The sequence below is a fragment of the Manis javanica genome, chromosome 13, assembly GCF_040802235.1.
Source record: "Manis javanica isolate MJ-LG chromosome 13, MJ_LKY, whole genome shotgun sequence".
NCBI lineage: Eukaryota > Metazoa > Chordata > Mammalia > Pholidota > Manidae > Manis > Manis javanica.
Genome location: NC_133168.1, coordinates 90,206,255 through 90,219,751, shown reverse-complemented (window position 1 = coordinate 90,219,751; position 13,497 = coordinate 90,206,255). Strand labels below are relative to the sequence as shown.

Genomic DNA, 13,497 nt, shown 5'->3' with positions numbered 1-13,497 from the left:
ATGGGCACAGGAGCTGAACAGACAGTTCTCTAAAGAAGAAATTCAGATGGCCAACAGACACATGAAAACATGCTCCACGTTGCTAATTATCAGAGAAATGCAAATTAAAACCACAATGAGATATCACCTCACACCAGTAAGGATGGCCACCATCCAAAAGACAAACAACAACAAATGTTGGCGAGGATGTGGAGAAAGGAGAACGCTCCTACACTGCCAGTGGGAATGTAAACTAGTTCAACCATTGTGGAAAGCAGTATGGAGGTTCCTCAAAAAACTAAAAATAGAAATATCATTTGACCCAGGAATTCCACTCCTAGGAATTTCCCCTAAGAATGCAGCAACCCAGTGTGAAAAAGACACAAGCACCCCTATGTCTATCACAGCACTATTTACAATAGCCAAGAAATGGAAGCAACCTAAGTGTCCATCAGTAGATGAATGGATAAAGAAGATGCGGTGCATATACACGATGGAATATTACTCAGCCATAAGAAAGAAACAAATCCTACCATTTGCAACAACATGGATGGAGCTAGAGGGTATTATGCTCAGTGAAATAAGCCAGTCGGAGAAAGACAAGTACCAAATGATTTCACTCATCTGTGGAGTATAAGAACAAAGCAAAAACTGAAGGAACAAAACAGCAGCAGACTCAAAGAACCCAAGAATGGACTATCAGTTGCCAAAGGGAAAGGGACTGGGGGAGGGGTGGGGCGGGAGGGATAAGGGGGAAAATGGGGGAGGGGTGCACGGGGTAGGCTGTACAACACAGAGAAGACAAGTAGTGACTCTGATGGACAGTGACTGTAATGGGGTGTGTGGTGGGGACTTGATAATGGGGAGAATCTAGTAACCATAATGTTGCTCATGTAATTGTACATTAATGATACCAAAATAAAATAGAAAGGCTTGTGAACAAAGGCTCAAACAAGCCCTTGTATGGCTGATTGTATAAGCACCAGTCAGTCACCAAAAGGTGTCAGTAACCCAGGGTGTCCACCCACAGGTGGGCAGATACCCACGGTGTGATCTATCCTGATGGCAGACTATTACTCAGCCATGAAAAGGAGTGGGGTCCTGACCGGCCACACACGAGCGAACCCCCAACCATCATGCTGAGTGAGAGAAGCCAGACCTGAAGGTCCTTGTAGTGTGTGATTTTAAGGAAAAAGTCCAAAACAAGCAGATCCAGAGACAGAAAGATCAGTAGCTGCCAGGGCTGGGGGAGGGGGAGGGGGAGTGACTGCTCATGGGGATGGGGTCTCCTGCAGGTGGATGGAATGCCCTGGAACTAGACAGAGGTGGTGTTTGCACAACCTTAAGAATGTGCTAAATGCTACTGAATTGTGACATAGCTAAAAAAAAAGCCAACCGCAGGCCAACCATATGGCATGGGAGTGAAGGAAAGGAGGGGCAGTCTTCAGGGCCTGTGGCCAGTGGGGGTGCAGGGAGGGGCCGGTGCACGGCTCACCTGCCTGGCGATGCTCTGCACCAGCTTATCCATGGTGAAGCCCACATAAGCGTGGATGGTGAACATCTCCCGCAGAGCGTCCTCGTACTGCGTGGGGTCGATGCTGCCCTCCAGCAGGCTCCGCACCATGTCCAGGAAGGCCGGGTAGTATTCCTCCAGCTCCACCTCACCTGTGGGTGGCGGGGACCACGGTCACCGGGGCCAGGCCTCAGGAGCCTCCGTGGGGAGTGACCGCCCGCCCAGCACTTCCCGTCAGCCGCCCAGCCCTGGGCCCGGGCTCACTGGGCTGCCGGAGCCGCAGCTCCATGGCCGGGCCGCCGCCCTTCTCCCGGCGGCCCTCACACAGCAGCTTCTCTCGCTCTGTCTCAGTCCGGCGCTCCAGCAGCTGCTTCTGTGCCTGGCGGTAGATCTTCAGGAGCCTGGAGCACAGGGTCTGGTGGAGCCGCAGGAAGAAGTACCAGTTATTGTTGGCAAAGAAGAGGCTATAGACATCATCCAGGGGCTTGTGCGGCTGTGGCGGCTGCTCGGCCACGGGCACCTCACCCGTGGCCCCCTTCTCCTCTGGGGGGGTACCCTGCGGCGCAGGCACCAGCTTCTTCCGGTCGCCAGGGTCTGCTCCCTGGCCCGGGGGGCTGCCCCGACCCTCGTCGGCTGAGTCCTCGGATGCCCCCAGGTCCAGCTGCTGAGAGAAGAAGAGGCTGGGCACGAACTGGTGCAGCAGCTGGTGGATGGTGCCCTGGTCTTCCTTCTGGATGGCGGGCTGCCGCTTCACGTAGTAGCTGATGAGCGTGGCCGCGTCCTCCAGGACCTGCCTGTCCTCGTACACGAAGATGAGGTGCGGCTCACTGGAGGGAGCACTCCGGCCCTCCGAGTGCTGCTCCTGGTGCTGGGGGGATGGGGAGGCTGTCAGGCAGGAGGCGACCCGCCAAGACACGCCAGCCAGGCACCACAGGCACTGCACTTTGGTCGGACCTGGGCCTGACCGGGGCCATCCTCCCCCCGCCTACAGGCCAGCACAAATGAGGGGGAAGCACCCCTGTTACCAGGGGCCGGCCGACCAGGCTCCCCTGGGGGTGGGGAGGGCCCCGGTGGGCCATGGGCCTCCCCACCCACCAATATTCAGTCACTCAATGTTCAGTCACTCAACTGGACTCAGTCTTCCCACTGCCTAAATGTGAGCCCCTCCTCTCCCTCGGCCCTTCGCACATGGTCCGCCCTGACCCCCAACACCCCCTACCCCTGCGGCTCCCCACCTGCCACCAGCCCCTTGGCCAGGGGCAGTCAGCCCACCGCACCTTCCTGGCTGCCCCACACTGCATGGGAGGGGACCCCGGCCCGGCACCCTACCCTGCAGCACCTCCTGCCGCACCCACCTCCAGTGGACCTCGGCACTGGCCCCTCTGCTGTGTGCCGGGCCTCTGCCTGCTCCCGTTTGCTCTCCTGCCTGGGAGACCGCCGCCCTGGGTTCCACTCATCCCCCCGGTCTTTATCCAGTTCCTGACTTTTCTCCTTACAATCCTGAAGACAATCACACTTCCTCTGGACCACCTCCAGCTGCCCGAGGGCATTAGCCCTCCCCCCACCCGCCGTCCTGCTCTCTCCTGGGTGGCACCAATCCTGAGCACCAGGTAGAGGCCTGACACACTCAAGCTCTTAGGAAAAGTGAGGGTCCCCGTCCCTGCAGAGGAGGGAGCTCCCAAGGGCAAGGCTGGGCATCCCTCGGCCTTTGGGTGACCAGCCCAGGTGCGGCACTGACAGGGCTCCTCCAGCACCCGCAGGATCAATGACTACAGGGAAGCGGGCTCTCCTCTGCTGTCCCACAGGGCCTCAGTTTCCCAGGGCGCGCACGCATCTCATCCCATCAAAGGCTGTGCTCCCCTATTAACTGTGAATCCTGCAGCCACCAAGATATCTCCTCCTTGCTGGTGGGGACCTCCAGGTGGTCTGCAAGCACGCACTGACCTGTTAGCAAGACCTGCTTCCACAGCCCTGTCTCATTTATGCCAACACCCTCAAAACCCTTTCTCAGTCCTTTTTTGGATGTTCATAACACAGAACTATGCTCTGCTAATTCACAACGGAACAGGGATCTCACTTTCCTGTGCACAAAGGGCCTGCACATGTTGAACAGCCAGGCCAGTGGGCCCACCTCCTGTCCTGAACTGAGTGTGCGTCCCTTCCTCCTCACCCCCCAGGGATAGAGCCGAGGAACTCTGCTGGGAATGACCACAGTAAATTTCACAGCCACACTTTTAACTGTCATTCTGAGGACGTACCACAGAGCCCATGGGCAGATGGTGTCTCCTGCCTCGAGGACCCACCTGAGAATTAAAGTGAGGGGGCAGGACCAGCTGCGGGGTGGGCCCAGCAGTGGCAGTGGCAGCCTGGGGGAGAAGGGCTGCCCACGGCAGGCACCTGCATGTAACTCACTCCCTGCACCATTTTCAAAGGCTCAAATCCCCGAAGCCTGAGAGCCCAACCCTGAACCTCAACATGCCAAAGCTGGCTGAGAGGTGAGCCCTGGTCTCCTGTGACCCATCTTGGCAAGGGGCCACCTCGCATGCCTCTGATTCCCTCACCACTAAAATCAGGATGATAATGGCACCACACAGTAAGGTCTGTGGGGCAGGATTAGTAGGGATATTCCCTCTGGGGGTTTGAATGGTGCTCAAGGTCCCGGGGATAAGCAGGGAGGGATGCGGAAGGACAGTCCTTGGCTGACAAGGGCAGAGGGGCTGCCATCCTCTTCCAGCCTGCCCAGAAACATCCATCCTCACCCCTCCACAGGCACTGCTGGGCAGAGGCAGAGGTCCGGCCCCCTGACCCTCACCTCGTCATAGACGCTCTCGATCTCGTTGAGCAAACTCTTGGAGCGAAGGGCCTTGGTGTCGTTCTGCTTGAAGTTCACGGCCTGATGGTCCAGAGACTTGAGGTAGGCCTTCTCGTACTGCTCCCGCCAGACCTTGTTGAAGCCCTGCTGGGCCTCCCGCCACTCCTCCTCCTTGGCCTTCAGCCTACAGGGGCCAAGGGGGCTCAGCACAGGCACAGCCCAGGCGCCCCCCTGCCCGCAGCATCCCGGCGCAGGACCAGCCAAGCGTGTTCTACGCTCAGGGCAGCCAGCTCCTAGCGCAGGTGGATGAGGGAGGGCGGGGGCCAACAGCCTCACACAATCCCCAGGCCAGTGCTATGGTCTCTCAAACTCCACTGCCCCAGAACGCCATCCCTGTCCTGGCCTACGGTGCTGAGCACTCGGTGTAGCTCCTGGCTTCACCACGGGGCTCCCTGGCTCAGCTTTGAGCCCTGGAAGGGGCTGGGCCCCAAACTCCAGGGCCCCCACTTCACCACCACCAGCTCACTAGCGTGGAAAGGCTCCCCAAACGTGTTACTGATAAAAAGCAAGCGGTGGTATAGGACGGTCCCATTTGTGAAACAGCTACTTTTTATGTGTACATATGATGGCGTGCATGGCAGAATGTTCTGGAAGGACACAGACAACATTCTGCTCTCCTCCGGGGAGTGGACAGGGAGATGAAGACTGGAAAGCATGGCAGACCAGCGAGGGGCCCCAGGGAACCCCTCACAACTACACCTGTGACCAACAGCACTACTGAGAGCCAGGTGGGGTAGCCGGAACCCACAGCGCACCTCTTCAGGACCACGGGGACAGCGGTGATGGGGTTTCTCTTGAGGCTCTCAATGATCTCCGGGGCCTTGTCGCCATAAATGCGGTGGATGGCACGGCGCTGGATCACCTCTGATGTGCCCCCCAGGCAGTCATCCAGCCGGAACTTCTCCTGGTCTTCGGGTGCCATCCGGGAGAGCTTCTTCTGTACGCTTTCCAACACACGGATCGTGGCCAGGTTGGTCTCCAGGACAACATCTAACTATGAAAAGGAAGGCAGGAAGGGGTCGGCCATGGTGGAGTCAGCGGGGGCCCAGGAACAGGCCTGGGCTGGTGGAAGGGGCACCCAGACAGAGCTGACAGTAAGTCCCACATCTCTGAGGGGGTGATGGACATCAGGAAACGGCAGCCTGATGAGGGTCCTGGGACTCAGAGCCAGTATGGCTATTCCAGGGCTGGGTCCAACCCCAGCACTTGGAGGCACAGACGCAGGACTCAGAGCTCCCAGGACTGAGACTCGTGGGTCCTGACACCATGTGAGTGCTCAGTAGCCAGAACACCTGTGGACCCACCTGCAGAGGTCAACAGCCCGCAGGGCCCCCTTCATGGGCATCAAAGGCGCTTTACACCTGGGAGTAATAACGAGGGACTTGTGGTCTACACACCCTTGGATGACTCCGCAGGGGCACAAGCTGATGGAGTGCCAGTCCCCAAAGACTACACACTGTGTGATTCCACTTACAACAAAGTGACAGAGATGGTGGCGGCCGCGGTTGCCAGGGGTTAGGGATGGGGTGGGGCATGAGGGCAGCATGAGGGATCCCGGTGGTGGGGGAAGGAAACTAGTGGCTACAGCCAGAGGGTACAAACCTTCACCAGTGAGAACTGTGCAGAGCTAAACACACACGCACACGTGCATAATACAACACACACTCACCACTTAGGCACACACACACTGGTACAAGTCCAGCTGGGGAGACGTAAGATCGTGGGCTAAGTCAGCGTCAACATCCTGGCTATGTCTTCATGCCATAGATTTTACAAGCTGTTACCACTGGAGAAAGGGACCTGGGATAACCCCATGTTATTTCTTACACCACATGTAAGTCTGCAATGATCTCAGTAAAAAGTTAAATAAAGAAATTGTTATTTTAATTAACTAAATTTAAATGTATATCTTTTAAAAACAAAGACAATACCATCACCTAGCCACCAGAGGCCACCGAGGCAGAAGAAAGGGGGTTCTGGAACTTTCAAAAGGAGACTGAGTATCTCCTTTTGGGGGATGGGCCATCCAGAGAAGGAGCGGTTATGGAGGATCAGGATCCGTCCCAGAGCGGAGAGGAGACAAGCAGGAGAGAAGCTAGGAGAATGGGGACAGGTGCACACACTGGGCCTCCCCTCTCCCGACCAGGACCCAGGCCCAGCCAAGAAGGGCCCTGTGAAGGCAACATACGCACCTCAAAACGCTCGTCCTCACAGCGGTGCAGCTGCTCCTCGTAGGGCGTCTTCTTGGAACTGACGAAGGTGGAATCCTCCGACCAGGACGGGAAGGAGACCCAGGTATCGTTCAGCACCTGCACCAAGGGGGACGCTGAGACCGGTGTGGCAGGCCCCAGTGGCCAGAGCCGTTCACGTGCTGTCCAGCACAGAGGAGAAGACAATACAATCCCAATTCTACAAGAAATTGCCTTACCATACAGAGAGTAAAATTAAAGTGGTTTCCAGAGAACATAAAACTTCGGTAAAGTGAACAAATCATTCTATTTCAGGGGTTGGCAAGTTTTCTCTGTAAAAGGCCAGATGATCATTTATTTTAGGTTTTGTGGGCCAAAGGTCCGTCGGGACTACTCTGCCTTTGGCCTTGTTCAGCAGCCACAGGCTGTGTGTCAATGAACAGGCATGACTGTGGGCCAATAGAACTTTACTTACAAACACAGGGGGTGAGCCAGATCTGCCCCTGGGCTGTAGTCTGCTGACCTCTGTGCTATACTCTAAAACCCAGCAGCCGCTGTTGAACTCTGGAAATGCATTAACAGCTTGTCTGTTAACCCTGAAAAAGTGCTCAACGGTCAAGCTAAATGGAAACACACACAGGCAGTGAATCTGGGGCAGCCCAGGCTCATGGCAGAAATCAAGCTAACTGTAAATGATGGCGACATATGCCGAGCCCTACACCAGTGCCATGTGCCTGCAACTTGCCAAGACTACCAATTGGGTAAGAAACCATCACTTCTGCTCAGGCATTCTGTTTCTCTATGTCCCGGCACAATCCATTATTCAGTATTTGGGGGATCAACACTCAGTCTTTTATCCAAAATACAAGGGTAACAGGTGTTTTTACGGGGCAGGCAGGGAGCATGCATTGCATAGGCCGACATGAACCCATGGGAAGTGCTACCTCCTTGCAGATGGCAGTCCGCCCACTGCACTTGGGCTGCTGGTAGGTTTTAGGGAGTGCCCGGTAGCTGGATCCGATGCGCTTGCAAGATGCGTAGTCAATTTCCCGGCTTATTCCATCCCCAGACCTGTCGCTCATGGGTGGGGCGAATGACAGCTCTTTCACACCCAGGAAGGACTTGAATTGTGCAAAGAGTTCTGGAAATTTCCTTCAGAAATAGAAACAAACAGTAAGTCAGCATCCCTGGGGCTTTCTGAGAGTGGTCCAGGGATTTTAGAATGGCTTCACAGACAATGGCAGTTAGAGATAGTCAGAATTCAACATCTGGGAGGAGAGGCGAGAAGCGGAACGTGGTCAGACATGCCTCAAGCCCTCCAGTGTGTGAGTGAATCCCAGCCCCACCCTGCACCTCCATCACCAACCAGGCCTTGGAACACTCAGGAGGATACCCCGGACTGGCAGCAACTAGGGTCTGTGATGCTCCTTGATTAAGAAGGCTGGGCATCAGGCCAGGGATTGGCAAACTATGGACAACTTGCCTACATCGATCTTTGTAAATAAAGTTTTACTGGCACACAGTCACGTCCATTCACTTTGTATGGCCTATGGCTGCTCTGGAACACAGCAAACCCAGAGCTGAGCAGTCATACCCTGGCCTTGCTAACAGGCTGTGCCCCACATGCGAGCATTCTGTGCCAACTCGCTTCACAAGGAAAACCACAAACAGAAGAGCAGGATGGAAAATGTCAACAAAATCAGTACAGGGGATGCCTGAGGTCACAGCAGGGATAAAAGCACATCACGAGAACACTGCAGAGGATGGTTAACCATGACACACCCAACTCCAGCCCAATGCCGACCAATTCTGTTACCAGGTGGCAGCTCTCTGGGCTGCCGAGATCAGCAGCCCCTGGGTGGACAACCCAGACTGAAGCTTACAATTGCAAAATGAGGCCTCAAGAAGTGAACGCTAGGACATAATGTGGAGATGAGAGTAGAGGTCCGCTGCACTTCTGCCCTTTGCTGCAGAAATGCTGGACTTTCCAGTGCACGCTGCCCTATGAAACTCTCACTGCTGCCCACGTGCTAAAGGAAAATGGCCACCTGTGCCTGCTCAGCACCTAGCATTCTGTGTTCCTTTATGCTTCTCCCACATCCTCCTGACAACCCAGGAAGGAGGATGGACATCTTACAAACCAAGGAACTTCAGCTTTGCTGGCAGGAAGCAGACTACTGACTCGGACACGGCTGGTCGTGCACCCCGCTAGGGTTCACATGCTGCAGGCCGGCTCCATAGGACCCTCCCTGGTCACAGCAGTTCACCTTCCCAACTAGGGCACCCTTTCTTCAGCCAGGCACCAGGCTCCGGGCACGGGACCCTGAGCTCTGCCGACGCACTCCACGTGGGCACATCCCAAGTCCATGCGAAAAAGCCAGCTGTGCTTTGGCTGTGACTATGTGACACTGCCATCCCGCTCGGGGTGGTTCTTCAGAGTAGTAACACATCTTTCGCCTCCTGAGAAAGTTAACCCAAGTGAAAGGTCACCCTGATGTGTGTGCTCTCTCAGGGCGATGACCTTATTAACTCAGCCTCTGAGTATCCCAGGCCAAGAGCACGACCTCAGCACTGATCATAGGGAGAAGTGGAGGCAAGAGGCCACCATTCCAGTTCCTGCTAAGAAAACCACGATACACACAAAGTATGGGAATACTACATACTTGCTAAAAAGGATCCTGAGGTCTAAGAAATGCAGAGTTAAAAAAGAAAGGATGCTGCAGGCCAGCCTGACAGTGTGAGGCCGCTGCTGTGACTCAACAGCCACACTAGTGTCCGGAGAACGTAGAGTGAGCGAAGGGCCCAGCCGTCACCATGCAGAGATCTCTCAAGAGCTTGTCTCAGAGAAAGCAAGAGGTCTGCTCTCTGGCCCTGGGCTTCCTCATCTTTAAAATGTACTGAACCACATCAAATATGTCTAAGTCTGTAAGTTTATAGGATGCTTAAAAACAAAAAAGTGCGGGGGGGGGGGGAAGCAAATGGATCCCCTTCCTATTTTGGTCCCCAGCTGGTCCTGTTGAGATAGGAACACAGTTCACTGCCTGACCCTAGGATGAAGAGAGAAATCTGGCATCCACCCCTGGCCCCCCAAAAATGGTGAATACTCTTGTGGTCTTTGTTTTCTTCCATCCCCCATGAATGAATGAACAAACCAGCCACAGAAACAAGTCAGCGGATGCCACTTCCTTCCGTCTGATGGACGTGGTGAGTGGCGCCATGAAGACGTGGGGGCAAAGCCCACCCAAGGTGTGGGGGCACAACACAGGAGCAGTGAGGCATTTGATGGGAAGCAGAGACAAGACCCATCAGGAATCCTAAACAGCAAAGCCAGCCGGGGCTGTGCATCGGTGCCCCCTCGGTAACTAGTGCAGGTCACCTGCAGCAGGTGGATGCACAAAGGGCTTTCTGCAGGCTGGTGGAGGTTCACTTGTGGCCGTGGGCACGAGGGGGTTTGCCTAATAATGGTGCATCTGGCCATTCTTCTGGCATGTGGTTTCTGGAATCTGCATTTTATTTTACATTAGAAGAAAGAAGTTTGAAATTTTTTTCTTAATTAATAGGAGGGGTTAAGTAAGCACTGGCCCTGGGTTGTCTTTGGGGTTACATAAGATCCTGCATATAGTCATGTACAATGTGTGATCACCCTGTCCACGATACTACATTCAGAGTCCTCCAGGTAGAGCCCACCTGGAGCTCTCCGCGACTCTGCATGGGTGCCTTTATAATCTCCACTGCACAGCAGGGAAACCCAGGCACAGACTGGCTAAGAAAGCCACCCAACGTGACGCGGCTGGCAGGCAGGGAGTGATGCTGGCGGCCGCCGAACTCCCTCCCAGGGACGCTTGGCATGTAACTCTCTACCCTAGAACATCTCCACCCTTCTGGCAGCTGCTCTGCCCACACACCACAGCAGGACCTGCTGGACGCGGGGTGCTGACATGCCGACAGGGTTTCTCTCTGGGCGGCAGTTGCATCCCTCCCGGCCATTTCTGATCCTCCAGAAGGATTTTTAAAAGCACATGTCAACTGAATCTCCAGGGAATCACACTGAGTGAAGAAAGCCCGGAACTCAAAGGGTTCAGTGCTGCACGACTTTGTTTCTGGAGCACCTCTGCCATGCAAGTTTTAGAGACAGAGCACAGGTTAGTGGTTGCCAAGGGTCTGAGGCTGGGCAGGGAGGGACACGGGAGTGGGCATTAAAGGTCAACACAAGAATCATGTGGTTCTGAAGCGGCTCAGTGTCTTGACTGTGGTGGTGGACACACAAACCTTCACAGGAGATTAGTAATTAGAGTTACACACACATTCTCTCTCTCTCTCTCTCTCTCTCCCTGCACTGGATATGGGGAAACCCGGATAGATTGGTGGGCTGGGTGAGCTGACATCCTGCTTGGGATCCTGACTACACACTGCTGGGCAGGCACAGATCCCAGACTCTCTCTGGTTTCTCTCTTATAACTGCAGGTGAATCTATAATCTTCCCCATGACCATTTTAATTTAAAGACAAAAATTGAAAAAAGCACATATCATTTTTTTAAGAATGATAACCAAAGGAGGGGTGCAGGGAGTTTATAGGAACACAACCCATGTGGGGGGCCTGAGAAAGGGTCACTCACCCTAGGAACGGGCTGACAAGCTGGAGAAGCTCAGAGCCGGACACGAGCTCCTGGTTGAAGAGCGCGATGCAGCGGAGGAAGTTCTCGTAGACCTCCTGGCTCTGCAGCAGCCGGCGCACCTACAGGGGGAGCCGGTTGGGGGCCTTTGGGGGCCAGGCCTGACCCATTCTGCTCTGCCTTTTTATTAGTTCAGGCAGTGCTAAGTGACTAGCTGAACTAATGACTGGCTGTGGTCTGCAGGGCAATGCTCCATGCAGCGATTCGCAGCTTCAACAGCTAGCACACAAGGCCACGTTGCTGCCTCAGGGTGTGACCCTGGGTGGGAGGCCCCAGGAGCGCCGCTGGTGCACCATGGCCACGTGGCTTCTGAGGGGCAGCTGTGTGTCCCAGACCCGGTTTGGGAACCGAGGCCTGCCCTCGTCACCTGCTCTGCTGACCCCTGCCCAGAGGGCTCTAGCCCCATGGCCCACCTTGTCAAAGAAGGAGAACTCCTGCAGGGCGCCGTACTTGCCCACAGCAGCGATGGACAGGTCTTTGGTACCACGGAGTTTCATTTTCTTCTGTGGTGAGAAATCACATGATGAATGCTCTATGCGCCCCACAGACAGCCCCTTTCACCTTTGTTAGAATCCTGTTTGAGTCATGGCATTGCCGATACCGGGCTCTCTTAACCGGAACTGCCACAAGCTACTGGCTGAGTCTGCCCAGGACCCCCACAGATGAACTCAGGACCACCCAACTCAGCCTCTGTGACCAAGTGAAGGATGCAGGTCACAAGACCACTCCACCGACAGCCTGGGGCCTACCTCTAGGCAGTTTAGGCTTTTAATAACAGGTAGGGGCACCAGAAAGTCGAGATATCAAGGGAGAAGTGTGCATGGTCACAGTTTCAGAAACTTCCCCCTCTGCTTGTTTTGTCCTGTGGGATGTGACCGGAAGGAGACAGTACTGGGGGGATCCTAGAGAAGCCCATTTTAAATCTCTGTGAAGATTTTGTCTCTACACTGGCTTTAGGCTGGAACTTGACGGGACTCCCAAGATGTGTGGGATGTTACTCTACAGCTGAAACCATCTCCCAAGAGCCATAAGAATCATGTACACAGGAACCAGCCTGAAGGGCCCCACTGGCCAAATTTGAGATGGTTTGGACATGAAGACAAAAAAGGACCGTCACAGATCACAACCCTGAGTCCATGTCGATACAGGTAACCAAATGAAGGGTGAAGGGAAAGCTCTTCCTCACAGTAGAAAGCCAACTAGTAAATGCATGAGGAATGATGGAACTAGATAGAAAATCACCATCACAGGTGATGCATGCCACTGGAGCTGGATCTCAGCCTGGCACCCCTGAGCAGGCAATGTGCACTGCCCAACCTGCACAACTGTACAGGGCATCCCTGCCTAGGAAAGAGTCGTGATGGTGAAAAAAGGAGTGGATTCAACAGCACGCCCTGTCTCTCCAGGAGAAAGGAACACTCCTCCTCACAACGAGTGTGAGAGCCGGGGAAAGGGGGTGGACAACCACCTTGATGGTGAGCTGACTTCCCAAAGGCCCACAGCCCATGAATTTCAAGCCAGACCAGGGACCAGACTCAACCGCCTGCCCCAGGCCTGCCGCTGGGGCCTCTGTAGGCTGCCACCCAGGTCATCTACAGAGAAGGCCAGCTGCTGGGCACCCACACGTGTGGATGGCTGTGGATGGCTATGCATGGCTGGCAGCTACCTTGGCTGGTGCAGACACGGGACGGAGGAGTGAGGGCCGAGTGCGCTTTTTACTGTGTTCCAGACTCTTCTCGTGCTCACTCTTCTGGACACTGTTCATTTCACATGGCCCATTTCCTGTGAACTGAGGACACAAGTACAGGAGGTGGTCAGAGCTGCAGGTACATTGCCAGGCCTTCTGCTCAGCCTGTGTTCCCCAGTAGGTGCTAGCTGCCAGGGGCCCTGTCCTCCGGGGAGGGGGCTCATGCACTTGAGATGCTCACACTTTCTGGAAGAAAGACCATGCACCCTTGTCGTCACAGTTGAGCACCCATGAAGCTGGCAGAAGACACAAAGAAGGCCAAGACGAGGGGTGGGTCCCAGCAGGTGGGGAAGAGCCAGGGGGTGTGGACACCAGGGTCGGTACCAATATGCTGCACGCATCCAGCCAACCACAAACAGCGGGGGGTCTGACTACATGTTCACACACACCCCAGAAAGGAACAGCGGTTCGGGCAAAGGGACTGGCGTGTGCAAAGCCCCAACAGCTGATGGCTGCCAGGTCACAGCCCCGGGGAGCTCCCAGCCAAGCTGGTGTTCTTTACTGTAAATGAAAAAACACATCT

At 55.0% G+C, this 13,497-nt stretch overlaps 1 protein-coding gene across 5 annotated transcripts in view; it reads right to left on the bottom strand.

Moving 5' to 3' along the window:
* SIN3B (SIN3 transcription regulator family member B) overlaps positions 1 to 13,497 on the bottom strand; it is a 47,239-nt gene that overhangs the window by 6,924 nt on the left and 26,818 nt on the right. For all 5 annotated transcript variants that reach the window (XM_037022202.2, XM_037022204.2, XM_037022205.2 and 2 more), the window contains 9 exons: positions 12,894 to 13,016; positions 11,641 to 11,730; positions 11,171 to 11,289; positions 7,498 to 7,705; positions 6,557 to 6,673; positions 5,120 to 5,358; positions 4,305 to 4,488; positions 1,757 to 2,360; positions 1,475 to 1,644 (listed from right to left, as the gene is read on the bottom strand). In XM_037022202.2, the coding sequence (XP_036878097.1) occupies positions 1,475 to 1,644; positions 1,757 to 2,360; positions 4,305 to 4,488; positions 5,120 to 5,358; positions 6,557 to 6,673; positions 7,498 to 7,705; positions 11,171 to 11,289; positions 11,641 to 11,730; positions 12,894 to 13,016 (1,854 nt within the window). The remainder of the gene's footprint in view (positions 1 to 1,474; positions 1,645 to 1,756; positions 2,361 to 4,304; positions 4,489 to 5,119; positions 5,359 to 6,556; positions 6,674 to 7,497; positions 7,706 to 11,170; positions 11,290 to 11,640; positions 11,731 to 12,893; positions 13,017 to 13,497) is intronic.